The 26,438-nt window shown below is 45.9% G+C and overlaps 1 protein-coding gene and 1 non-coding gene across 2 annotated transcripts in view; one reads left to right on the top strand and one right to left on the bottom strand.

Annotated features, from left to right (window-relative positions):
* Itga9 (integrin subunit alpha 9) overlaps nucleotides 1–14,671 on the bottom strand; it is a 307,948-nt gene extending 293,277 nt beyond the window's left edge. Inside the window, exon 1 of the mRNA XM_026406057.2 lies at nucleotides 14,487–14,671. Within this exon, the coding sequence (XP_026261842.1) occupies nucleotides 14,487–14,671 (185 nt within the window). The remainder of the gene's footprint in view (nucleotides 1–14,486) is intronic.
* Nucleotides 14,672–24,939: 10,268 nt separating this feature from the next.
* Nucleotides 24,940–25,045, top strand: LOC113195365 (U6 spliceosomal RNA). The gene has a single exon (XR_003302392.1). It is a non-coding gene; the product is annotated as a U6 spliceosomal RNA (small nuclear RNA).
* The last annotated feature ends 1,393 nt before the right edge of the window (nucleotides 25,046–26,438 follow it).

Below are 26,438 nucleotides of genomic sequence, written 5' to 3'. Positions count from 1 at the left end.
CTTGAAGTTCTAGGCAGCAAAAATCCAGACATCCTCCTGCTGTAGCCGCAAAGCAGCAGCACACAACAGAACCCCGAGCAAGAGACACTGGACTTAAGAGCTTCCTGCTCCAAATCCACGTATCTGAAGTTGAAAAGCCAGTGAAGTTTAACTATGGCATTAAGGTCAAGAGGATGGTTCTCTCTCCAGGGAGTAGAAAGGGAGATTGTAACTGGTTTCACCTGTGCAGTGCTCAAATTCATAATTCATTTAGTTGTGACATGGGCACTTTCAATTAAAATAAAAGGGGAGAGATTTAAAGATGCCATTTCTCTTCTCTGCCCTCCTCCTCTTGCCGCCCCCTCCCAACCTCACAAACATGTCCAACATCAGTGGGAAATCATAAACCACATCCCCTATCCCAACAGAGAAGATGGTTTGCCCTCAGACGAAGGCAAGAAAGCAGCTCTGTATGCTTCACTTTGAACCACAAAGCTACAAAGCTGGGCCATCCCCAGTGGGCCCCGCTACAGGGAAAGCGGCACACCATGAGGAGGAAGAGTCAGGTCTGAGCCTAGGTGGGTGCAGAACACGGGGGAAATGGCTGTAAGTCCCCTCCCAATGGTACAAACATCCTCTTGCCCTATAGTTTAGTGGCTTGCTTTTAGAAAGTTGTCAACCAAACATCTACAGCAGAGATTACTAAAAAACACTAATTAGACACAGTTGTACTGAGTTGTGAGCCATTTGGAAAAGTCTTGTAGAATGAGACTTTAAATCCACACTGATGTCCAAAGAGTAGAAAATTCCAAGCCACTGTTGAATGAGAACGTGAGTGGTTCCATCTCTCTCGCAGGCTGGAGAGCAGAGGAGGCCCACCTGGCCAAGACATTCATTCCACTCAGGAAACTCATCCTCTCCTCCATGCCTTGGAGGACGACACATCTTCTGCTAAGCATCTGTGGGGAGGTGTCCGCCAGAGACTGGAAAGATCCTAGACAGCCTCCCTGAGGACGAAGCAAGCATGCCGGGGCTCCCCTCACTCCGTCCCGAGAGTCACCTTCTTCTGAGGGTCTCATTCACCCAGTCACCCCCACTCTGGCCTCAGAATGACACTGCTTCCCCACCAACACTCTGGCTAGGCACACAAGGCCTCCCTCTCACAGCAGCCATCTGAGACCCTCAAGCAGGACTGGCAGACATCACCAAGAACCCTGGTGCCAGGGTTCAGGGGAAGGCGTGGGGATGCCGTCTCAATTTCCAATGCCCCCGAGCTGAGCTTCCACACCCTGAACCTGAAGGATCCAGAGCACACACAAAGACAGGGGGGTGCCAGCAAGGTGGAGCACACCTGTAATCCCAGTGGCTCGGGAGGCTGAGGCAGGAGGATCTTGAGTTCAAAGCCAGCTTCAGTAGCTTAGCAAGGCACTTGGCAACTCAGTGAGAACCCCCGTCTCTAATAAAATATTTAAAAAGGGCTGGGGATGTGGCTCAGTGGTTAAGCACCCCTGGTTCAAACCCCAGTACCAAAAAAAAAAAGATTTCCCCCTTTCCCCAAAGGATCTCTCTCCAGGTCAGTCTTGGAGGGTATGTATTTGCTTCTGTGAGGATGCCCAGCTGAAGTGTGACATAAGGGAGGCCCTCCACAGTCAGGGTACCCACCCCAGCAGCCCTACCCACTTCAGTAATGCTCTGGGTGGTTCTTGCTGGGCAGCTCACGCTCCTCTGGTCTCACCAGGGTGGGCCACAGCTACAGAATTCCCAAACAGAAGCAGGGCTGGAACCCACAGCCCTTTGGAAACCTAACCGAGCACTTGCCCAAACAGACCACACACTGCCTCGCTCTCCCGCACAAGGGCAGTTTGTCGGCCCTTGGCTGCTCTAACACAAATGCATAATGACACACAGAAGGAAACTCCAGTGAGAGAAAAAAAAAAAAAAAAAAAAACCACATGAAGAGATTCATTTCCCCCCTTTGCTTCTGGGGCTGAGCCTAGAGCCACTGGGGTAAATTAAGGATTGTGCGCTCTAACACCAGTTGTTTTCACAGGTGAGAAGAATTAGCAGTTGGACATATCAAAACTGCTGAAGCATCGCCAGCAGGCCCCCATGTCGAGTCCTAGGAGCTGGGGACACAGCTCCCTTGAAAACCCCAGGGCCACAGTGCTGGGACCAAATATTCCCAACTCCAAATTCACATCAGCAGGGCGAATAACTGCCATTTGTAATTCACTTTTGAAAAGTCAAAAAAAAAAAAACACACCCACATACACACACACACACACATGCAGGGCTTGGGACTGGGGCTCAGTGGTAGAGTGCTTGGAGTGCACTGGATTCAATCCCCAATATCACCCCCATCTCCAAAAAAATAAGAGAAAAAATACCCAACCATCATAGGTGATGAAATGGCTAACGGCTGCAAGAATCAATCTATGATGTGCTGCAACTGTCATTGCGACTCTGGAAACTTCAGATAGACCAGCACCCTCAATTCACAGTTTCCTAGGCATGTCCGACCCAGCAGGCAGGGAGTCTGAGAGCTGAATCCTCAACCACTGCTTCTAGACCTTAGAGCCACAGTCCAGTGGGGACAAATCTTTCATCACAGAATCTAAAGTAGACCCTTTCCAGCGTTCTCCAGTTCCATCCATTTACCAGTGAATGGATGCAATTTCAATTCTTTATGACAGTAGATCCCCATTGTGTGTGTGTGTGTGTGTGTGTGTGTGTGTGTGTGTATACCCACACTGAAAAAATACACTAGAATCCAAATCCAATGTCTAATGTTCTCTCTCATGTGTGGAAGCTAGAGGGAAACAAATACTAAGAGGAGGATGTCCCGAAACTAGAAGTGAGAACAGTAGAGTTGAAGCCAGAGATGGAGGACAGGGAAGAGGGGGTAGCAAAGGGAAAGAACTGGAGAATAAAGTTGACCAAATTGTGCTATGTGCATGAATGACTACCTCAATGCATTCCCGTTTTATATATAAGTATAATGCACCAGTTAAAAATAAATACATAGAATAATACTGATAGAGAAGAGGTAGAAGATCAGGGGGAGTAGGAAGGAGAAGGGAAGGAAGGGAAGGTGATCATAACCGGGAAAATGAAACAGAAAACTGTTTATAACTATGTCAAAATGAACCACACTGTTATGTGTAACTACAACGCATTAATTTTTTTTTCAAACTTTTAATCTAACAGACAAGGGACCTAATGAATAATTTCTTTCTAAGCCCAAGGTACTTGATGGTTCTAACAATGGCTGATGGAAACACTGATAATAGCCCCCTAGTTAAAACTCTGATCAGCTGACCAGATGAGGTTTTTTTTCCCAAAATCCTGTGCAATGGAAAATAAAGCCAGATAGAGAGACAGGTGTGCACAGGTGCAGGACACTCATGGCTGGCACACTGGAGCAGGCATTTGTATCAACACTTACAGAACCCTGTGGCTGGCTCCACCCGAGTCACTTATTTTTTGGTCCAGGGATTGAACCCAGGGGCACTTAACCACTGAGGCCACATTCTCGGGCTCTTTTGAGACAAGGTCTCACTAAGTTACTTAGAGCCTCAGTCACTGAGGCTGGCCTTGAACTTGTGAACCTCCCACCTCAGCCTCTGGGATTACAGGCATGTGCCCTTGCTTCCAGATGAGCGTGGCTTTCCTGAAGTTCATTCAACTGGCTATTTGCCAGGCTGATCCTAGGAGAGAGAGGACAATAGCTCAGAGGTGAGGACAAGCCACTGAAAAGATGCCAACTGTTTTTTCTCATTGTTCCCGGTTATATTGACACTTCAACCACTTCAACCATCCCCCCCAAAATCTTCCCTGATTCACCTAATACAACATGTCTTTCCTCTCTATGGTCACCATACCGAAGGACTTGCGCATTTCCAACAGGCTCCGTCAATAAACCATCTTGCTGATCCTCACTTCTACCAGCTCCTTCAAGTGCAGTCCCCAGACCAGCAGCATGGAGAACATGGGGCCCTTAATGAAAATTCAGAATTCCAGGCCATCCCAAATGGCTAAACCAGAATGTGCACTTAAAGCAATCTGTAGTCTAGGAAGTGCTATATAACAACCTACCATGATTACAAATGACCAAGTTCAGTTGGAGCCAGCAGACTGCCCCCGAGAAGTGAGGTTCTCCTCCTATCTCAGCCCCAGTTAAAGACGCCACAAACTTCAAAGATCTTTGGTGTCCTCTCATTAGCCTAGGACTCTGGGTTTCTAATTGGGGCAACTGTAGGTAGCAGGCATTTAGAGCATGCGTGCAGGTTTGGGGCAGGGCTGTGTTGAATTTAGTCTCTACAGCAACCCACTGGGACATACTATCATTATCCCTGTTTCACAGACAGGGAGGCAGAGGACCAGAGTGGTCCCTGGATCTGACCCATCCCACAGCTGCCAAGCTGCAGCATATGCCCCAGCAGCAGAGGGGGAGACTAAAAGACGCATGCCCCTGGGCAATACTGCCCACTCCTGGTCCTACCCAGCTCACATCAGCAAGAAGGGAAAAAGGAACCATTGTGGATGCAGTGACTTTTCTTCTGGTCATTCACACACATGGCCATGCCCGAGAAAGGCCAAGGAAGGCTCTGTGGGAAGCTCTAAGGTTAGAGCTTGAATCTGGAAGCTCCATCAAATCAGAGGATAGACCAGGGTTTGGTGCAGAAAAACCTTTCTCTACCACCACCACCGGCTCAAGTGACCCAAGAGATGAATCCCAGTCACCTTGCTTTTCTAAAACACTGGCACTGTGGCATGGTGTTAACTGGAGGTTTAGCCCCTCTTCAGAAGTAGTTAACATCCATGTTGGACACAGGAGCCCATCTGCACATCTGCCAGCTCCAGCTACGCTCCCAAGTCCGATTTGCTGCTCAATTCAATCCTATCAGGCGCCTTCTTGCAAGCATTCCACTCAGACGCACTCGGCCACACCTCTGCTACACAACAGCTGGGACCTTAGCCCAAGGCGACTGTGTCCAGGGGCATGCTTCTTTTAGTCTCCCCCAAACTCCCTCCTAGCATGGCAGTTTCAATGCCTTGTTTTTGCAATGGAGCTTCTTCCTCCGTTTCCCCATGTGTGGTTGAGTGGCTGCAAAGGTTCCATCCCAGCACCCACCTTGCTCCAAACTCCTCCCTCACTCCTGTAAATTACCTGGAGGTAAGTTTCCTGGAGAACAGGTGGCAGAGAAGGGCTGAGCCACAGCTGCCTCCCTGGGGAGGCCAGGAAGCGACAGTATCTAAAGGTTTCCTCCCTCCCCGCAAATGCCACCACAGCCACTCCACAGAGCAAAATTACAGCTAGATCCAGGACAGCAACTGGGGATTACAAACTTTAAGCCCATTAGGTTTGCTTTCATGTATTTGATCCCAAAGCCAAAGTTCCCCCCGAGGGATCCACATTTCAGTTACATGAGTAGAATTCAATCACTGTGTGTCCACCACAGGGAAACCCCAGGAATCCCTCCACATCCCTCACTGGGCACAAAACAGCCAAGGCTTGAGCAGAAGGAGGCTGGTGCCAGAGAGCCACCTCGGACCACAGTGGGCCCTTCATTCCAGGAGAGAGATGATACTCCAGTGTTTACCAACTGGAGCCGAGACCAGAAAGCCTCAGTAGCTCTTCTATTTGAAGAAACTGAGGGTCCAGGTATTTAAGCAGAGGGAGCTTTCCAGGAGTTTTAAGGGCTTTAAACTAATGGTTGCACCTGAATTCTAAGCTCTGTGGGCCAGTACCTCAGGGTGATGATGTGTAAGATGCACAGGGAGTAACACGAAGGTCAAACACTGTCTGTTGGCAAGCTGTGTGACCTCCAGCAAGTTTCTTACCAACTCTCAGTTTTCCTCTTTTGTAAAATAGGAGGAACAAATCCAAGATGGATTCTTGTGATGTTTAGGCAAGAGGATATTTACAAAGCGCCCTGCATGGTACCTGTTACAAAAACAGGCAAGTGTTGGAATGTTGGGCAGCCATAGGCCAAACACCTTGACAACCCACTGTCCCAGCTCCACCTCTTGGCAGTAACTCAGGAGCTCAGATCTTTAGAACTGTGGTTTCTTCTCTGATGTGCTAGGCAGGAATTGATTCAGACTCTCAGTTCACATAACAAAAATCTGGGAGTGTCCAGGATGATTTCCCCACCAGCCACAATAGAAAAACAGCCACAGTTCTCCACCTGCCCTTTTCAATGTAACTTTGCAGCTTCTTCCATCAAGAAGTATAGTCTGAGGTTTTAGCTCAGCTGCAGAGCACTTGCCTAGCACATGGGAAGCACTGGGTTCGATCCTCAAGACCACATAGAAATAAAGGTACCGTGTACAACTAACTACTAAACAAAAAAAACAAAAAAAAAAAAGAGAGGTGCAGTCTGTTCCCCCTCCTCTCAATGCAGGCCAGCCCTGCAACTCACAGAGGCCATCAGCACACAGGAGCAGAGATGTGGTCTGGCCTTTGGACTTAGGCCTCAAGAGACCATGTGTTTCTTCTGATGGTCCCTTTAGCACCCTGGCCAGACACATGTGCACCAGCCCAGGTGAGCCTGGAGAAGGGAAGACAGTACCTAAAGAGATGAGACACCCCAACTAAAGCTTTCCTACCCCAGTCAACCAGTCGACCCAGAAGTGGACCAGATGTGAGAGGGAGCCCAGCTCAGAGCAGAAGAAACACCCAGCTGAGCCCAGCCTCAGAATCATGAGCTGACAGATGGTGGCTGGTGATAGGGTGGTTTATTACACAGCAAAATTGTGATAACAGAAACACGGATATATCAACCAGCAAGGGAATGCTACTTCTGAAGGAAACCGGGCCATGGGAACTCCATCGCCCACCAGCTGCTCTTACGTCCAAACCAATTAAAACTACCGCCATCCCTCCCCTGGCCACCTGATCTCCTTTCCCTCCCCCAAGGGGATCTTCGTCACCAGCCAGGACCACAAGCTTTCTTAATGGCCCTGATGTAACAGGCAGGGTGGGGTGGTGGAAATAGCCCTCAGGAGAGTGTCTGGAGTCACACCCAGGAGTAGGCCAGCTCCTCTCCAGCCAGGTGACCACAGAAGGTCCCCTGGCTCCCACCCCTATCTCTGGACAAAGACAACAAATGCATGGTTCCCCTCCCAGGGCAGCAATGAGGCACAAAAGGAAATATGGCAGACAGCAAAGCACTGGGGGTGGGGGGAGACTGTGCACCCCAGGTGAGTGGATTAGGGTCTTTCCTCTGCAAGGCCAAGGGCAAACAAAAATGCTCCCAGCAGCAGCATGGGGCACTCTTTCTTCCCGATTCCTTGAACAGGAGCTTGATATACATCTGACCCTGAGAACAGTCAGACCAACAATAAAATAGATCCGAGTTCCTATCATAGCCCCGAAATGTCCTTCCCAAGTATCTTCCACAAGTGACTTGGCCTCTGTGTGCCTTGGCAGTAAACCCCACTGCACCGAGGTAACTGAGCACAACGTCCCCAGCACCCTGCACACTAGAAGCATTCCTACAAGGCGGGAAGAAAAAAAATCTTACTATGGGAACTATAGGTTGTAGTAAATAAGAGGAGGAAGAGGAGCACGATTATACAGGAAAATGCAGAGTTAGAAAATGATTGAAGCCGGTGGAGTTCCACACCCAGCTTGGAAAGAGCAGAGAGGCCCAGGAAACATCCCCTTGGCGGCACTGGCAATGCTTTTACATTTAGTTTATGGTATGTATGTGGGTTTCCCCCCACCACCACCACCTCTACCTCACCTCGGAAACGTACACCTATTTCCCAGACTTATGTGGAGCTGGGGATGGAACCAGAGCACCCAGAACAGGGCTGGGGTGGCCTCCCACCAGATCCCTGGCTCTGCAAGACCACAAAGAGGCACATACAACTCTAGGACTTACAATTCCACAAGTCTCTGATTGAAGGCCCTGCTGTCACCCTATGTCTGGCATTAAAAGAAGTGTTCTCAGAAAGATGAGGCATTCCAGAATATTCCATGGATTCACCTAACCTTCTTGGGCTGCTTTGTCACCACGCCTCACCCACTCCAAGTCTCCTGGCTCCCACCATGTACTTAGGAAGCTCAACCTGGAGAACAAATGGGCTGCTCCAGCGGCCGACAGTATGTGAGGGAGGAAGATTTGTAACCCCAAATATTTGAACACCAAAAAAAAAAAAAGAGCAGGAAACTTCCTCCATCTCAGCTCACCCCTTCACCTGGGAGGCTGCCTCTCCTACCTGTTGCTTTTGCCAATTCAAATGCACAGAAGTCCCTTTTGCTCACCTAAGAAAAGGTTCCAAAGACTAGATTTTTTTTTTAAACCGTCTTAGACTCATTTTAGCTTCCCTAAGACTGCCTCTGGCAAAAAGGAAGGTAGGGATAAAAGAATTTATTCTGCTTTGATTGATAGCCAAATCCACTTGGCTAAAAGGATTTGCAGTTCAGAGAGCTTGATGGCTCACCATGAGGTACAGTCCTGGCCTCAGAAATCCCTCACCTGCAACTTCTGATGTTAGAAAGCTATAACCTGTCAGCTGAAACAAAGATGCGCTGGATTCTGCATCTGGGTCAGTTCCAAGGCCCTGACGTCAAGCCTAACTTTCCATACCCCAACCAGAGTGATATGAGCATAGACAGATGAGCCCAGCCACAGGACAGGCCAGAAGCATATCTCCCAGCTTCCTAAGGCTACTCCTGCATGAAGGGCTCCAGGGCAGCCTGGAGGTGTGCATCACCTCCTGCTTACCGGAGGCCAGGGGCAGTAGGGGACAGTCAGCTGAAGCCTCCAGATGCTGCCCCTTTCACATCCTCTGCAGTGGTCGAGCCAAGGCAACCCCTCCTCCCAGACAGCTCCAGCCCATGACTGGTCATGACAGAGCATCACCATTTCTGCCCAATGGTCCCCACAGGGTTAACTGAGATTCTAATCAGATCTGCATCACAACCTGAGGCTCTCTGCTTCACCCCCCCCCTTTCTCTTTGCCATACCACCCCTCCAACAATTCTCTTACACCCCTGTCTTTCAGCATCTGCTTCTTGAAAATGCAAACTAACAAAGTCCCCAATAAAAATGATCTCATAGGATGAGGTGTAACTCTAAGCCACAGCTCCCCAACTGCAAACTAGAAACCACACGTCAACTTCGCAACCATTCGGCTGAAGAACATGATGCCTATGGAAGCATCTGACCCTTCCTAGATGCCCAGAAAATATCTGATGGAAATAAGTTTTGATTTTAAAAGTTACCAGTCGATTATTTCAGAGAACACTGTGGCTGCTTTTAATAAACGCAAAAACATTTTCCCTGGACAAGTCATAACAGAAGTTATCAGAAGGAGACCATTTCCTGAACAGCAGCATGTCCACAGGGAATGGCTGGGGCCTGCCCTTCACACCCTCACACCGGGCTGTTAGACACTGGCTGGAGGCAGCTGCTGTCTGCTCACTCCACAAGGCTCTGCCCTAGGCAAGACAGCCGCCTCTGCCCGCCACCTTCAGCACCAGCTCAAGAAACAGCACCCTGGCTACTTCTCAGCATCTCCAGGGAAACACCCCAGAAGCCAGGAGAAGATGCCTTCTGGGTCCTCTTAGAAAGCAGCCCACACATGTGTGTGGTCCCTTCCCAAGAGCTTAAGAAAGCAGGTTCTGCAGGGCAAGCAAGGTCAGAAAATGTCATTTCCAGAATACGCAGCTAAGGAAGTACAACTGCACCTTCCCCTAGGAGCCAACCTGGGACAGAGGAAGTCAGGAAGCACGCCCACAGGGAGGTTATGAGAAGGCAGGCTGCCACCAGCACATCCGGGTGTTTCTGAACAATTGCAAGGCAGGAGCCGTGGAGCCCATAACTCCAGGTCCACATATTTCTCCTTCACATGAGTCTCTCTTCCACCCTTAGAGCCACCCAGGCTGTCTGAGAACCAGCTCCCTACAACTGGAGCCTATGCCATATCAGATTTTGTCCAAGACAGACTAGAACCCCACAATTTTCTCATCTACCCGATTTGCAGGTGGACTTTAAATTCCTGACTCCCCACTCCTAAGCCCAGAACAGGCACGCTAGTGTCTAATGAATGAAAAGAATCTATTCATCTGCTCACAATTTTCAGATTTAAGCACCTCTGTTTGGGTTTTAGCACTCGAAATATGCCAATGGTTGATTTTTCATTTAAAATCTTTTGATCCTTGTCTAGCTCTGACTAAAATCATTGCTCTAAACCCACACTGTCCAACAGACCCTTCTGCAGTGAAAATACCCTCTCTGTAGGCTGTCCTAGACAGTAGCTAGTAGCGACACGTGGCTACTAATGTAAGCTAACACAACTGAGAAACTGAATTCTTTAATAAGAGTTTCAGTTCATTTCAATTTAAATAGCAAGACATCTGGGCTAGTGGCGACCACCCTGGGCAGCTCCCCAGAACTGTCCAGTTTGCTCCTTTTTACCCTCAACCTGAATGCAAATTGAGGACTCATTCTCCTTGGCTCGGAACAGCCCATTTCTCACTGAACAATGCTCTGAAGATCTTCTCAAAGCAAAAAGTCAAGTGCGTCTTCCATTTCCGAGCGCTTACACTGTGCCTGAGAGCAGCCGTCTCGACGTGTCCCAGGAGAGGGGGGCAGGAAGCATGTCTCCAGAAAGGAAGCCAGTGCACCCAACCACTCCAGGGCGTCTGGGGTGTGGGGGGTGCACACCAGCAGGGCCACATTTATTTATATCACAAAGTGTTACAGCTGTCGGCTCTGCAGCTGAGGAGCCGCCAGGGAACTAGACAGAAGTCAGCTTTGTCCGTGTTCCCTGGCACCTACTGCTGTTGTTTAAAGGATACCAGAAGATGTGCAGGGGGCAATAGAGGAGACCTCTGGATAGGCCGACATGCTCTAGGTGTCATTAGAAAAAAAGGAAATTGAGCCAATTGCATGTTTGCACTCAAACTGATAAGAGTGTCATTAGGTTATTCTGGTCCAATTCTCAGTGCTCTGGGCATAGTGACAGAAGGACCATCAAATAAGCACTTTGAGAAAAGCTGGGTGTGTGGCTCTGTCCTCAGTAGAATATGGCCATAGGAATCAGATTCAGCACCAAAGCTCAGAAAAGCAAGATCACCCCCATGCTTTACATAGGCACCTAGGACCTGCTGATCAGTGACAATTTCAGTTAGCAAAAAAAAAGGTAGAAATGCTGTTACAAGATTGAAGCAGTAGTGATAGTTCTGACAGCACATCCACATGCTCTGTGATAATGCACGGACAGGGGGCATCTCTGAAAATGCGGTGTAGATTGAATCTAGAATGTCCCCCACAGACCCATTTGTTAAAGGTTTAGTTCTCAGCTTGGCATTATTGGGAGGTGGTGGAATCCTGAAAAGGTGGGGCCTTGTACAAGGTCACAGGGGATGTCCCCTGAAAAGGGATAGTGGGATCTCAGCCCCATCCTCTCTTTTTGCTCCATGGCTATGAGGTGAACAGCTTTGCTCCTCCATGTACTCCCATTATGATGTACGAACCCACCACAGGCCCCAAAGCAATAGGGTCAACTAGCTGTGAACAGAAACCTGAAACCTCCAGAATTGTGAACTAAGATACACCTTCTCTCTTTAAAACTGTATCAGGTGTTTGTTATAGTAACGGAAAGCCAACAGGGGAAACCCTCAGCTCTGCTACCCAGTGTCCCTTCCACCACATTCCCTAAATCCAATACAACCTCTCCCTGTAAAATGAATAATTAGCATGAAAACATGGCAAATCACCAGAGACCCAGTTAAGCTAAAGAGTAATTTCTTCCAGCTGGGTAGTATGGCACACACCTGTAATCCCAGCAACTCAGGAGGCTGAGGCAGGAAGACTGCAAATTTGAAGCTAGCCTAAAGATACAGGGGTTACTTAACATTTGTCATGGTTTCCTTTCAAAGTTTCAACATGCTATTTTCTTTTTTATGTCTAAATTGCTTACCTTCCTCATCTACCTGTGATCACATATTTGCCAGCACCACATAGGTGTCTACTCTTCCATGACACAACAGCAGCCTTTTGCTAAACTACTCCAAAACCCCAGTGCTGGAATAAACTGATGCACGTCCCAAAAGTACACATTTGAGCTTCACTGGCACTTTGGTAATTCAATAGAGATGGCCTCAAAACCTCCATCCTCTCTGACACAGCAATTCTAAGCCCAGGGATTGATTTGAAGGAAATAATTAAGGATGTCCGCAAGGATTTAGTCATAAGGATGTTTAATAAGGATGTTTACCCCTGCTCTTGTTAATAATTGTGAATAATTAGAAACAACCTACGTGGCTCTGAAGTGGAATTAGAAGAGCCAGGATTCAAGGACTGCCCCATAGTAAGAGACCAATAATCACTTCATCAACCAAGATTAAAAATTAGAGACTTAGGATAGATGCAGATTTCGTAGGACCTGAATCAAGAGAATGGAAATGAAGAACGGCAAAAACTAAGAAGATAATTAAGGCAATGTGGGGGGACAACGTGCTTCAAAAAGATTTTATTAGAGTGCACCTGAGAAGCTACAGGAACAAGCACTCCAACATAAAAAGCAGCTGGCTCAGCATCAGACCAGGAGAGGACACTGGGTTCCCATGGACCCCAGAAAGAGCAGTCCCTCTGCTGGCTACAAGGCCAGGCCCCAACTTTATCCCCAGTTCCTCCCTACTATCTACCCAGAGTGCCAAGTTTAAAAGTAGACCATCTTTTCCTGCACTTGCCAAATGTATTAACACAAAGCTTTTCCTCATCCCTTTTGTAAAAGCAAAGCAAACTGAGCAACTTCTCTGTCAGGTGTGTTCTTAACTCTACCCACCTGTTCCCACCTGGAGAAATCTTGACCAGTGACCCATGCAAATCCAGGTGAGGGGAGCTTGACACCTCTCCCTCTAGCCATTAAAGAATTGGAGAGCACATCAGGCAGCAGCATCTGCAGATTGCACCCAATGCCCTGGCTCACTCAGTTGCCTGCCCTTTCTTCAGCAACCCCTACCCAGAGCAGCCCTGCTGTTTTTGACAGCTCTTCCCACATGCCTAGTACCAAGGTCACACAGTCTGGGAGCCCAGCATGGGCTTCTGGGATGTGTTCTCCAACTGCTTCTGCCCAAGTTGTGTCTGTACCAAATCCAAAGCCCACAGTAGACCTGAAGTCTGGAGAGCATAGCAGAGGCATTCAGTCTTTGTTCAAAAAGATGGATTTAGCAAGTGTAGGAAGAAAAAGTCCAGTCAAAAACTCAGCAACTGGAGTAAATGTTGGGGTTGGTGGTGTAGAACTAGATAACAGCTGCACAAGGACTTTGAAAGCTAGGAGAGCTGCCTCCAAGAAAACCAAACAGCATGATTGTTAAGGAGCCAGCTGGTCAGAGTTCTCTCCTGCAGGAATGCCTAAGGACCCCCATCTACACACCACCCTTTTCCATTAGCCTCTGCTCCATTAGCAGTGGCTCTCCAGCATCTGTGAATGCACAAGTGACACTGATCTCCACCTCCCACCTGCCACCCCTGAAGATGCTCACACTGCTGATTAAACAATACAATCAAACCCCTTCCCCCTCAATAGCTGTCACCTGAACCCACATGGAGGCATGATACTGAAGAGATGAGGAAGAGGGAGGAGCTACTCACAGCCTCTCACTCTGATGGAAAAGTAACTATGGAGTGGTTATTTTATTCTCTCTCCTTCAGAAGAGGTGGCCAAAAAGCACCAGTCTCCTTAGTCCTCCAATAAGGCTGGGCACTGAAACTCTGAACACAGCTGATGGTGCCTAATGAGAGGCCCCACCATTTCTTCCGACCCACCCCTCTGGACTGGGGAGCCAGGGTGCAACTGGACACTCTGGCCTCTACAAAACCTAAGCTCCTCTCCCAAGACACATTGTGTCATTTGCCTCAGATGGTACATGACACGATGACCCAATCACACAAATTTTGTCACTTAGGGTTCCTCCCTTATTCTTCCCTACACCCGGCGCCTCTCAGATCCTCTTCCACAGAGGAGGCTTCTGTCCACTGCGCCTATCCTGGAGGACCCCGCCGCCCCCACGTCCCCCACCTACCACACACAGAGCCCATTCCCCTCACACAACTCCGGGTTACTGTTTCCTGCATGCAGTGGCGCTGGACAGACAAAACTATCCACAAGAGTTGCCCTGAGGTCTCCTGGGGTTCCTGCGGAGTTCGGGATGCTCGGCCCCTGGGAGGCAGATAGGTTGAGTTACTTTGCGTTCGGGAGGGTAAAGTCGAACCTGACAACCGGAAAGGTTCCCCCGCACGCTGCACACTGGGACCCCCCAGGGAAGCGCCCGGCCCGGCCCCCTCCGCCTTGGGCGCCGGCGGGGACGTCAGCGGGGCCGGGACCGGGCGTCCTGCCTCCTCCCGCCTTCTCCCGGCCGCAGAGCCGCGCGCAGCGGAGACATTTAAATCGCCCCCTCGGGACCGCAGCGTGGAAGAGGCCGGAAAGGCGGCGACGGCGGCTGGCTCTGGGGCTGGCCGGGCCGGGGTCGGGGAAGCACTCACCAGCGCGTGTTGTCGTGGAAATGCTCCAGCACCGCGTAGCCAAAGAAGGAGCCGGCGGGGCCCTGGAAGCGCACGGGACGCTGCGGATCGAGGTTGTAGGCGCCCGCGGGGACTCCCGCCGCAACCAGCGTCAGGAGCAGTGCACGGAGCCCCCCGGCGCCCCTCCGTGCCGCCGGGCTGCCCATCCCCAGCCGGCCTCCGCCCTCCCCTCTGCCCGAGAGCAGAGCGCCGAGCGCACGGGCCGCCGACGGCCAGGAGGCTCCCCGGGACTGGAGCGCTGAGCTCGGACACTGGCGGGATGCGGGCAGCGGGCCGGCACCGGAACGGTGGTTTGATCGAGCGATGAAAGCAAGCACCGGGGAGGCCGCGAGCGGGCGGCGTCCGCAGTCTGGCTGAGAAGCCTGCGCGCTGGGAGAGAGCGGGTCCCGGGCCGGGCGGCGCTGGTCTGCAGAGAGGCGCGCCCGCGGGGTGGGCGGCCCGGACAGCCCGCGGCAGGACGGCGCGCCAGTGCCCCCTGCGGGCCGCAAGTCCCCTGCGCACCGCCCTGTCAGGGAGTTAGTCCCGGGACGCCCCTGGGCGTCCGGTGTGTTCCGGATCTCCTAGGCCACCCATCCCTAGCCGCTGCGTGCTCTACGGGTCCTTCCATCTCTCTCAGTCTCACACTCACATTCAGGACCAGAGCAACGCGGATGCAGGACAGGGGTCTGTTATAACCCTGCCCATCAGCGGATCCTAATAGCGCGTAGGCAACTAGCGCTCAAGGAATGTCAGGTGTTAATAACCACAATTAGCCACGTGGACACCAGCAGAGCGCCGCTGCGTGTTCTACTCACTTGGTCTCCTAAGCCAGTGATTCCCTAAACGTGGTCTCTCGGGACCCGCAGCACCGACATCACCTGGGAGAGCTTTTGTCAGAAATGCAAATCCACAGGTCCCAATCCAGATCTGTCGAATCAGAAGCCAAGCCCAGGGGGTTGGGGGTCTTGCATTGTGTGCACAAGCGCATGTGCGTGTGTGATTGGGATAGAACACATAAAGTTTATCATCTTAACCAGCTATTGTACAACCAATACCACCACTCAGCTCCAGAACGCTTTTCATTTTGCAAAGCAAACCACCCATTAAACAATAACCTCCCTTGTTTTTTTTTTAATGTATGAAAGATGATATGTCATGAGCTTTGTAATGTTTTGAACAACCAATTAAAAATTAAAAAAAAAAAAAACCAATAACCTCTTGGGCGGGGGCGTTGTAGCTCAGAGATAGAGTGCTTCCGCAGCGTGCAAGAGCTCCTAAGCTTGATCCCCCGGCAGGCAACATACAAAGAAAAAAGAAAAAAAAAAAAAAAAAAAACAGAAATCCCTCCCCACTCCTCCCTCCTCCCAGCCCCTGGCAATCTTCATTCTATCTTCTGTCCCTATAAATGTAACTACTAAAATTTGGGATTCCTACTGAATTGACATTCCTCACTGTGAACTTTTGCCACCCTTTCGTGCTTTCCCTACCTGTTCTCTGCTTTGGGGCGGGGGAGGGGCGGGTCATGGGGTAACTGAACCCAGGGACTCACTTGTGCTAAGCACAGACTCTGAACTTTTTCTTTATAAATAGCCTATACAAGGCATTTCCTCATAGTGTCTAAAAGCATATTAGTACAAGGACCTTGAGATGCAGAGACGTCCCTGCATTTTCAGGGTGGGCCCAATCTAATCTTCTTTTTTTTTTTTTTTTTGAATTTTTTTTAGTTGTAGTTGGACACAATACCTTCATTTTATTTATTTATTTCTATGTGGTGCTGAGGATCGAACCCAGCACCTCACACGTGCTAGGCGAACACTCGCTCAGCAGCTGAGCCACAAACCCAGCCCCCAATCTAATCTTAAAAGCAGAAAACCTGTCCTAGCTGGAGTCAGAGATGTGAGGGTCAAAGAGATGATATATTGTGGTGTTTGAAGAGAGAGGAGGACATCCACAAGCAAGAATGCAGACAGCTCTAGAAGCCAGGAAAGGCAATATAATGGCCTTCTGAAGTTGCCATATAGCTTCATGAAGAAACACACCCTCAAGACACCTTGAGTTTAGTCCAGTAAGACCCAGGTTCTGTTTCTGACCTCCAGAAATATAAGGTGTATTTTGTTGTTTTAAGCCAGTATGTTTGTGATTTTTGTTGTTATTATACTGGGGTTTGAACCCAGGGATGTTCTACCACTTAGCTATATCCCATCCTTTTTATTTCTTATTTTGAGACAGGGTCTTGCTAAGTTGCTGTAGCTGGCCTCAAACTTGCAATCTTACTGCCTCCACTTCGGTGTATCTGGTATTACAGGTGTACATCACCTCCCTGTTTTGTGATAATTTATTAGAGCAGCAATGGAAAACTCATACACCAATCTTCTATGTAAAAGTGTATATGTATATTTCTTAAGGAAAAGAATTCATAGATTTCAATAGCTTATTCAATGATAAGGCAGTTTTTAAAAGTTTAGGGACCACTGACCTAAAACACCCGGATTTCTATTTAATAAACTAATCTCATTGGTCTTTGATTTCACAAAACTGCAGCTTCCAAACCTGACTGTGTATCAGACTCTCAAGTAACCAGTTAAAAATACAGATTCATAAATACCACTCTGCGTTGATTTCTAGGGATGAGACCAGGAAATCTATATTTCATACTCCTCTCTGGAAATATGCGAAGTAATCAAGTTTAAGAAACACTGTTCTACAAGAAAGAGATTCTGAATTCTGCATTGTGGTCCTAAACATATGGCACCGTGATGCTGTAGGAAAATCACAGGCATCCAATGAAGAGGATTTAAATCCCACATCTAACCAGCTGTGTGAGTCAATGAAACCAAGAGACTAATAAACATAAACCTATCAGTGGGCTGCTTGGGGCAGCAATTTTTAACTTTAAAATTCTGAACATTTATTAGTTATTCATATAATCTGACATCAGCAGTAAGCTCAATATTCTAGTTGCCAGAATAAGCTTTTCTGTCTCCAGGGTGACTGGCAAGAGAGCCATTCCATTTCAAACCTGCCCAGATAAATGAAGATTTGCTTCCTGGGACTGTGCCTCCTGAAAACTTGTACCTCTTATTCCATTCTTATCCAATTTTCTCACTGAACTGACCCCTCAATGCTCTCCTTTCCTTTATGAAAATAAAGAACTAATCTGGAAACTGGCAGGGTGGTGCATGCCTGTAATCCCAGCGGCAAAGGAGGCTTAGGAAGAAGGATCACAAGTTCAAAGCCAGCTGCAGCTGCTTAGCAAGACCATGTTTCAAAATTTTTAAAAAATTAAATTAAAAGGACTGGGGATGTAACTCAGTGGTTTAAGCACCCCTGGGTTCAATTCCAATACAACCTCCTCAAAAAAAGAAAAAAAAAAACTAATCTGAAGTTTTTCTGTTAACCTCAGTGGGCATACACTAAACAGCATGCACTATTGACTCACCTAGCACTAGCCTTCAGTTTCCCTAGGTACACTTGACTTCCGTGCTGATGAAGGCTGTTGAGAGCATCGTTACCACAACAGGGCAAAAATAATGGTTTTGAAACAGGAGCTCCCTCCCCACCCCAGAGCAGAAAGGAATATCGAAATGACTAGGGACGGAAACAATGTTGGTTTGTCATAAGCTTTGAAAAAAACCTTAAGGTTAATTGGCCTATTTTTTAATCCTTTATTTCTTTTTCTTCTTTTTTTCTCTTTTTTCCCCTTGCTTATAAATTGATCAATTCTTATTTTCTTCTTTTTCTTTTTTTTAAATTTAATTTTTTTTATTAGCTACACATGGATCAATTCTTATTTTCTAAATACTTAATTACTGGGTCAAAAGCTAGGAAATCTGAGGCTCTTAATATAAGCTGATTGACTCAGCAACCATCAGGTTCACAATATAATTTTTCATTACAAAAGCCTTTTTATTACAACAGAAAATAACAGTTCTTCCCATTGAGAAGGCCCATAGAGTGTTACCAGGCCCTGTCACTTGGATCCTGTTCTCCTGGAGTGTCCTTCCCTTGCCCTCCAAGTGGAAACTCGTTCCTGCTTGACAGAGCTCCAAACGTGACTCTCCAGCATCGGCCTTGGCTCCTGGTCAGTGCTGCCCAGCAGAGCCCTAAGTGGAGGTCTAGACACTTATCAGTGGTGAGGGGAGGCTGGTTTGCACAGACCGCATGTGCAACCACAGAAGCAGGGCAGATGCTACGTAAAGCTGGCCAGCCTGCCAACTACAAAGCGGGCACCTTTGCTGTGTGCACAGGACACTTTATACATTGTTTGATCTCAGCTAAACTTCACAATGGTTCAGTTAGGAAGGCACAGGCTGATTTGATCTCAGTTACCATGGAACCTGCATTTGATTTCACTTACCATGCAGCCTTCCTGTATCAAGGCAGTCATAAACACAGTATCCTAGTCCCAAACTCTCATGACAGGGAGGTTTCTGAATTCATATTTTTTCATAATTTAGAAAATAAGACAGCATACCCACCATTTATTACATACTTAGCCCACAAAACAAATAGAAGCATGTGAGTGTTCACACTTGTGATAGGCAGAATGCCCCCTCTCTTGCAAAGATGTTTATTTCCTGTCTCCAAAACCAGGTATACCTGAACTTACATGGCAGGAGACTATAGATCGAATTCTCCACCTCAGGATCTTCAGGAGGAGAAATTGTCCTGGATTATCCAGGTGGGCCCAATGTAATCATAAAGGTCCTTATAAGATCAAGGAGAGTCAGGGTCCACGAAGATGGCAGAAGCAGAATGATGTCATCAGCGAAAAACTGTAGTGTCTCTTGGGACCAGGAAAGGTGAGGAAATGGATTCCAAAAGGAGGGCAACTTCCAGAAGACCCCTGACTTCCCAAACTGTAAGATAACAAGTTTGTGTTGTGTTAAGCTCCCAAGTTTCTGAAAACTTGTTTTATAATCAACTGGAAACATACAAGCATTATTGTATAAGATCAACTTCGGTAAGGTTTGGCCACCAAGTTATTTTGGAAAAATATTCAGTTCCCAGTTTTTTTATCTTTGACAATTGTAAATTTCCTCATCCAACTCCTATCCCCACTTTATCCATGGGAAAAACAAAGACACAGAAAAACCAAGGTGTCATGCAGATATGAATAGTAACAACTGCTAAGTTTTCTATAATGACTAAATCAAAGAATGCAGGTTGACCTCAGCACAATGTGTATGTAGCACATAAGAAAGCCTTTGTGAATGTTAGCTATTCTTCTTTCATTTTTTTTCAAATATTTTTTGAGTGCTTACTATGTGTTAGACACTGTTCGAAGCTCTGGGAATTAAGAAATGAGCAAAATACACACACACACAAACAAATTACATTTTATCTCACCAGGCTTACTTTCTATTGGAAGGTGGTAAGCAATAAATAAGATATATAAGTGATCAGAGAAAAGATGTCATGGTACTGAATGTCACAGAAAAAGAAAACAGGAAAGAGTGTCAATTTTAAATAGAATGGAAGAGGCCACTGAGAAGGGGGTAGCTACAGGGATATTTTAGTTACATTACGAGATATACATAATGTAAGGAAGGATGGTGTACATTTCTTACTAATGCTTTTATTCTATTTAGAATTTGATGAGCTTCCTGACTTTAACGATTGGCATCTTTCCTCGATCCAGGGAAGTTTTCAGCTATTACCTGTTTGAACACTGCTTCTCCCAGTTCTATTCTCTCCTTCTGGAACACTAATTTGGTCATTTTTTTAGGCCTTCTTGCTCTATCATCCACATCTTTAAACAACTTCAACGTTCTCCAGGTTTTGCCTCTTTTGTTTCCATTTTTAGTAATTTCTTCAGTTTTATTTTCAGTTTCACTAATTCTGTCTTCAGCTATGTGTAACCTGTTTAGCCAGTTCTTGGAATTTATAATTTTCATTAAATACCTATATTATATATGTATTATATATATATATATATATATATATACACACACACACACACACACACACACACACACAAATATACACATACACACACACTTTTGGAGGGGGAGGGTACTGGGGATTGAGCCCAAGAACTTGCACGTGCTAGGCAAGCAATCTACTACTGAGCTATATACCCAGCCCTCATTATTATATGTTTTAATCCAAAAATTCTAAATGGGTTTTCTCTCTCTCTCTCTCTCTCTCTCTCTCTCTCTCTCTCTCTCTCTCTCTCTCTCTCTCTCTCTCTCTCTTCCCTTTTGTGGTGCAGTGCTGGGGATTTAACCGAAGGCTTTGTGTGTGCTATGCATTTGCTCTATCACTGACCTACATCCCCTGCCCTGTGGTCCTTCTTTTGAAAACTGCCTTGTCCTTGTCAACTTTGATAGTCCCCTGCTCCTTCATCATACTTTCAACATGTTCCTGAATGCCTTTAACTAAACTCACACTCTGTTTCTGGCCTTTTAAATATCTGCAGTCTGTACACGTCCTTCTCCAGCTTACAGTTTCTGCTTATTCTCTCTCATGGTGGTTTATTTCCTTGTATATTTTGTAATCTTTGACTGTGAGGTCATGTTCCTTGGAATTTTATCTTTTCTTAGAATATGTTCAGCCACAAATGATCTGTGTTTTCTCTGCCAGATGTCCTGGGTATTACTGATTTGCCACCACTTTAACATAACGATCAGGTTTTGACATTTTTTCCCCCTAAATGCATGTCATGACACAGACCATGGTTTAGTATTCTCAAGAGCTAATATATATATTTTATTCCACCAAAATTGAAGGCCAAAACAAGAAAAGACTTCTGACCGTCTTTCTTGGTAGGGCAGGTTATCCTCGTTTACCTGCTAATGGGGATGAGCTTGAGTTGAGGTCCCCAAAGTGACTACCCCCAGACTTGGGTACTCTGCTTTGTCTGCTATTCCAAGCATATATAAGATCCACTTAAATCCAGATATACCTGAAGCTAATGCTGATTTTGGCATTCACTATTTCTTCTAAGTTAGAATTTTTTTCATTATATATGGCCTCTGAACATTTGCTTCATACCATCCAAGCCACACATTTCTTTTACTTTCATATTTAACTCAGTAACTTTAGGTGTTTTGTACCAAGAAAGAGTTCCAGATATCTGAGCATTTATTCTGCCATAATGCCAAATTTTTAACCTGCTTTTTCTGTGTTATTTCAAATCCATAGAGAGGCCAGAGTAAATGTGGGGCTCTGGAATTTGAAGGTCAGGTCAGACTATCTTCATGAACACTGCACACTTCACAAAACTAACCTCTTTGTAGTTCCTGCCCCTCCAAAGAGTAAGACCCAAAAAATCAGTTCTCTTGCTCTTGGGGCACATAGCATCTCATGCAAAGGCAGGTATTCCCTGGTGCTAATTCTAAAGAATCTTTCAACTGGATTCCTAAGATTGTTTAGTTGAATCAGCACTTCACATGATCTTGTTGCAAAAGGATAACAATAATTTTAATATGCCTACGAGGAATGATACCTACAGCATATGCAAGGTAGACTCAACGTTCCTTAACATGTCCAGGATGACCTGGTGCATGTGAATTTTCATACATCTATATGCATATGTGCACATAAAAGGAAATCTGGAAGTTTACCTCAAATGTTAGTAATGGTTAGAGTTGAGATTATAGGCTATTTTTGCCAGTCTGTCTATTCTCAGTTTATCACCTATCCTTCCATATCTTTTGATTGTCAACAGTTAGCCTGCAGTGGATGTAGAAGATGCTACCTTCATAAAGCCCAAGTCTCTAATCAAAGAACCCAATCAATAAAAGGGCTAAGGAACTGAACAGACACTTCACAGAAGAGGAAACACAATTTATCAACAAATATATGAAAAAATGTTCAACATCTCTAGCAATTAGAGAAATGCAAATCAAAGCTACTCTAAGATTTCATCTCACTACTGTCAGAATGGCAATCATCAAGAATACAAAAAACAGGGGGCTGGGGCTGGGACTCAGAGGCAGAGCGCTTGCCTAGCACATGTGAGGCACTAGATTCAATCCTCAGTACCACATAAAGTGAAATAAAGACATTGAGTCCACCTATAACTAAAGAAATTTTTTAAAAATACAAGAAATAATAAACGTTGGCAAGGATGTGGGAAAAAAAGGTACATTCATACATTGCTGGTGGAACTGCAAATCGGTGCAACCACTATGGAAAGCAGTATGGAGATTCCCCAGAAAACTAGGAATGGGACCACCATTTGACCCAGCTATCCCACTCTTTGGTATATATCCCAAGGACTTAAAATCAGTATAATACTGACACAGCCATGTCAGTGTTTATAGCAGCTCAATTCACAATAGCTAAACTATTGTGGAACCAAGCTAGGGTCCTTCCAGAGGTGAATGGATAAAGAAAATGTGGTTATATATACTCAATGGAATATTACTCAGCTTTAAAGAATAGTGAAACTATGGCATTTGCCAGTAAATGGATGGAGTTGGAGAATAGAATGCTAAGTGAAACAAGCCAATCCCACAAAATCAAAGGCCGAATGTTTTCTCTAATATGCGAATGCTAATGCACAATAAGGTGGGGTGGGGAATGGGGGGTGAGGGGGGTGGCACTAGAGAAGAATAGTGTTACCTTAGATTGGGTAGAGGGAAGTGATGGAGGGGAGGGGAAGGGATGTGGGATAGGAAGATAGTAGAATGAAATAGACTATTATTTTATGACTACATGACAATATGATTCTGTAACATGTACACTCAGAAATGAGAAATTATATCCCATCTATGTATGATATATCAAATGCATAAATGCATTCTACTGTCATGTGTAACTAATTAAGACAAATTTAAAAAATAATAAAAAATAAAACAATATTTTAAAAATGAAAGCCTGTTAGAAATAGAGAAACAGTACACACAAAACCATCTGCTCTCCAAATGAGAAGGAAACTTGACCTTCACAGGACAAGGAAAGGAAGCAGAGCCAAAGGGCAGCCACCATTATCCATCTACTGATGAGCCCAGCCCTGAAATCCTGGCCACTGTGGAGGGGCTGACACCCACTTCCTGGGAAGGGACTTTGCCCACAGAGCCAAGGAGGAGGCCAGCCAACGTGTAGAAGAAAAATGGTCAGTTGCCAATGACTCCTCACAGTATTTTTAAGGGAGAGAGAGAAACATAAAAAGGGTCCAGGTCACTGGCATACCAGATACTCATTTTCTCAGTGATGGACACTTAGCTAAATGAAATACTTGATTGTCACTTCTTTAAAAGTTGCTTGATCTTACTTTTGATACATAAGACAGACAATACCTCACATGGTTTTGAAATACAAAAAGTTCAGGGGAAGGGCAAATACTACCGCCAAACCTTCAACTATAATAGCAGGCAGAGATTTAAGCAAATACTTTCCCACTGAAGTCTTCCATAAGCCAAAGGTCCAACTGTTATTATTGGGTGCAAATTTTCCAACCTGTTTGCATGTTCAAAAACTTTTTTTCCAGAAATCTAAATGTAGTGAAACTGCTTTAAGTTAGAATAGACCCACACACCATATTGCCAAGTTTTAAAAACATTTTTCACCTCAATGTAAATATTAAAAGTAGCCTTGTCAAAACATAAAAATATAAAATGATGATTCAGGCAATACCCACTTTATGATGATTCTACTTAGGATTTTTCAACTCTATGATGGTGTGCAAGCAAATACAGGCCACAATTCTGTTTTCCACTTTCCATATTCAATAAATTACATGAGAAATTCAACAGTTTATTACAAAATAGGCTTTCTAGTAGATGATTTTGCCCAAGCCCAGGCTCACTTAATTATTTCAAGAGTGTTGAACGTAGGTTAGACTAAGTTGCAATATTTGGTAGGTTAGATACATGCATTTTCCACTTAAGACATTTTCAGCTTGCAGTTTGTCAGAGGAGGAGCACCTATATTTCTAGGAGGCAGTTTAGCATCATGCATGAGGACTCTGGTGCTTGTATCCCAGTGTGGTGGCTTGTCAGGTATATTGGCCCACTTAGGCTGCCGTAGCACACTACTTCAGACTGGGTGGCATAAACAACAAAAATAAATTTCCTCAGAGCTCTGGAGGCTGGCGGTGTGAGGCCAAGGTGTCAGCAGGATTGTCTGGTATGAACTCTCTTTTGTTTTGCAGATGGTCACCTCCTGCTGGATGTCAGGTGACCTCTTCTTTGGGCCTGCATGGGGCACGGGGAGAAAGCACACAAGTGAGCTCATATGAGGACACTAATCCTATCGGATCAGGACCCCACCCTTATGAACTTAGTCCCTTTCTTACTTCAAATACAGCCGCACTAAAGGTTATGGCTTCAACATGTAACTCTTGGGAGAATAAAATTTTCAATTTATAGCAATAGGTATGTGACCTTGAGAAGTTATTTAGCCTCTCCAGCTCTCAGCCCTATTTGTAAACCAGAGATCATACAAAGAGGACTGCTGTGAGGATAAACCTGAGATCAACCATATAGTGCTCACTTCAGCAGCACATATACTTAAATTAGAATGATACAGAAAAGATTAGCATGGCTCCGTGCAAGGATAACAGGTAAATTTGTGAAGTGTTCCATATTTTTTGAAATAAGCCAAACCCCAAAAAACCAAAGGCCGAATGTTTTCCTCTGATATGCAAATGCTAATTCATAATGGGGGTGGGAGGCTAAGGAAGAATAGAAGTACTTTGGATTAGACAAAGGGGATTGAAAGGAAGAGAGGGGAAATGGGACTAGGAAAGACGGTAGAATTAATAGGCATTACTATCCTAGGAGCATATGTGATTACATGACCAATGTAATCCTACATGATGTACAACCAGAAGAATGAGAAGTTATACTCCATAAATTTATAATGTATAATATGTCAAAATATATTATACTGTCATGTATAACTAATTAGAACAAATTTTAAAAATAGGTAAAATTTAAAAAATATAAAGCACATTGCAGAGTGTGGGGCTCATGGGAAACATGATAGATACTAGCAACTTAATGCTACATCATGCTATTTATTGCACTCTTAAAAATAGCTATTTTTATTTGGCATAGAGAAGAAAAATCCAAGTCACTGTTCTAAGGTTTCTTTTTTTTTAATTTTCTTTTGTCTTTTGTTTGTTTCATGGTACTGGGGATTAAACCCAGGAGTGCTCTACCACTAAACTATATCCCCAGCCCTTTTTAAATTTTATCTTGAGACAGCGTCCCACTAAGTTGTTCAGGCCTCAAACTTGCAATCCTCCTGCCTCAGCCTCCAGAGTAGCTGGGATCCCAGGTGTTCACACTCATGTCTGGACACACACAGGTAAGAGAGATTCACTTCTGTCATGTAGATGCAGTGCAACATTAACAAAAATAACCGGAGGGAACTGAACATATCAGAAATTGGCTATCATAATGAAATGCATCTAAAATCTAGGAACGGAGAGTTTGAGGTAGAGAAGGGGGCAGGAGATGAACCTTCAAGAGAAATGGAAGGACAGTTCTAGCTTCTGTGTCTTCCATGAGCCAGACTCTAAGCAGAGGCAGACATCTTCAGGGAAGGACAAGTCACTGAACAAGGATTCGAGTCCAGTTTTCACATGCAGGTTCTGGGTTCTTCCTTCTGTTGAATATCTACACTGGAAGATTCCTTGAATGGCAGGAGGTATGGATGTTTAAGATATAGATAGAGATGCTACACCCTCTGGGCACATCCAGTTTATTCTGAGTTGCAAAAGAGGAAGAAAGAACTTGTAGTGAGACTGGGATGGCCCAGAATCAAGTTCAGTGACAGGAAAGGCCCCAGAGTCCCTACCATGGAAACCAGAGATCCAGCTTCCACACGGGATTGGGGTTGAGGCGGAAAGAGCCGGAGTGAGTGTGGGAGAGGAGAGAGCCAGTCCTGGTGGCAGCCATCGTTCCTGGTAGCAGGCTCACTCATGGTCTAGGGCTGGTAAATGGCGGAGTCAGTAGCACCCAGGGCCAGGCCCATGCT

This window comes from Urocitellus parryii, chromosome 3 (assembly GCF_045843805.1).
Source record: "Urocitellus parryii isolate mUroPar1 chromosome 3, mUroPar1.hap1, whole genome shotgun sequence".
Taxonomy (NCBI): Eukaryota; Metazoa; Chordata; class Mammalia; order Rodentia; family Sciuridae; genus Urocitellus; species Urocitellus parryii.
The sequence above is the reverse complement of the archived record's forward strand: the minus strand, read 5'-3'. Positions and strand labels throughout refer to the sequence as shown.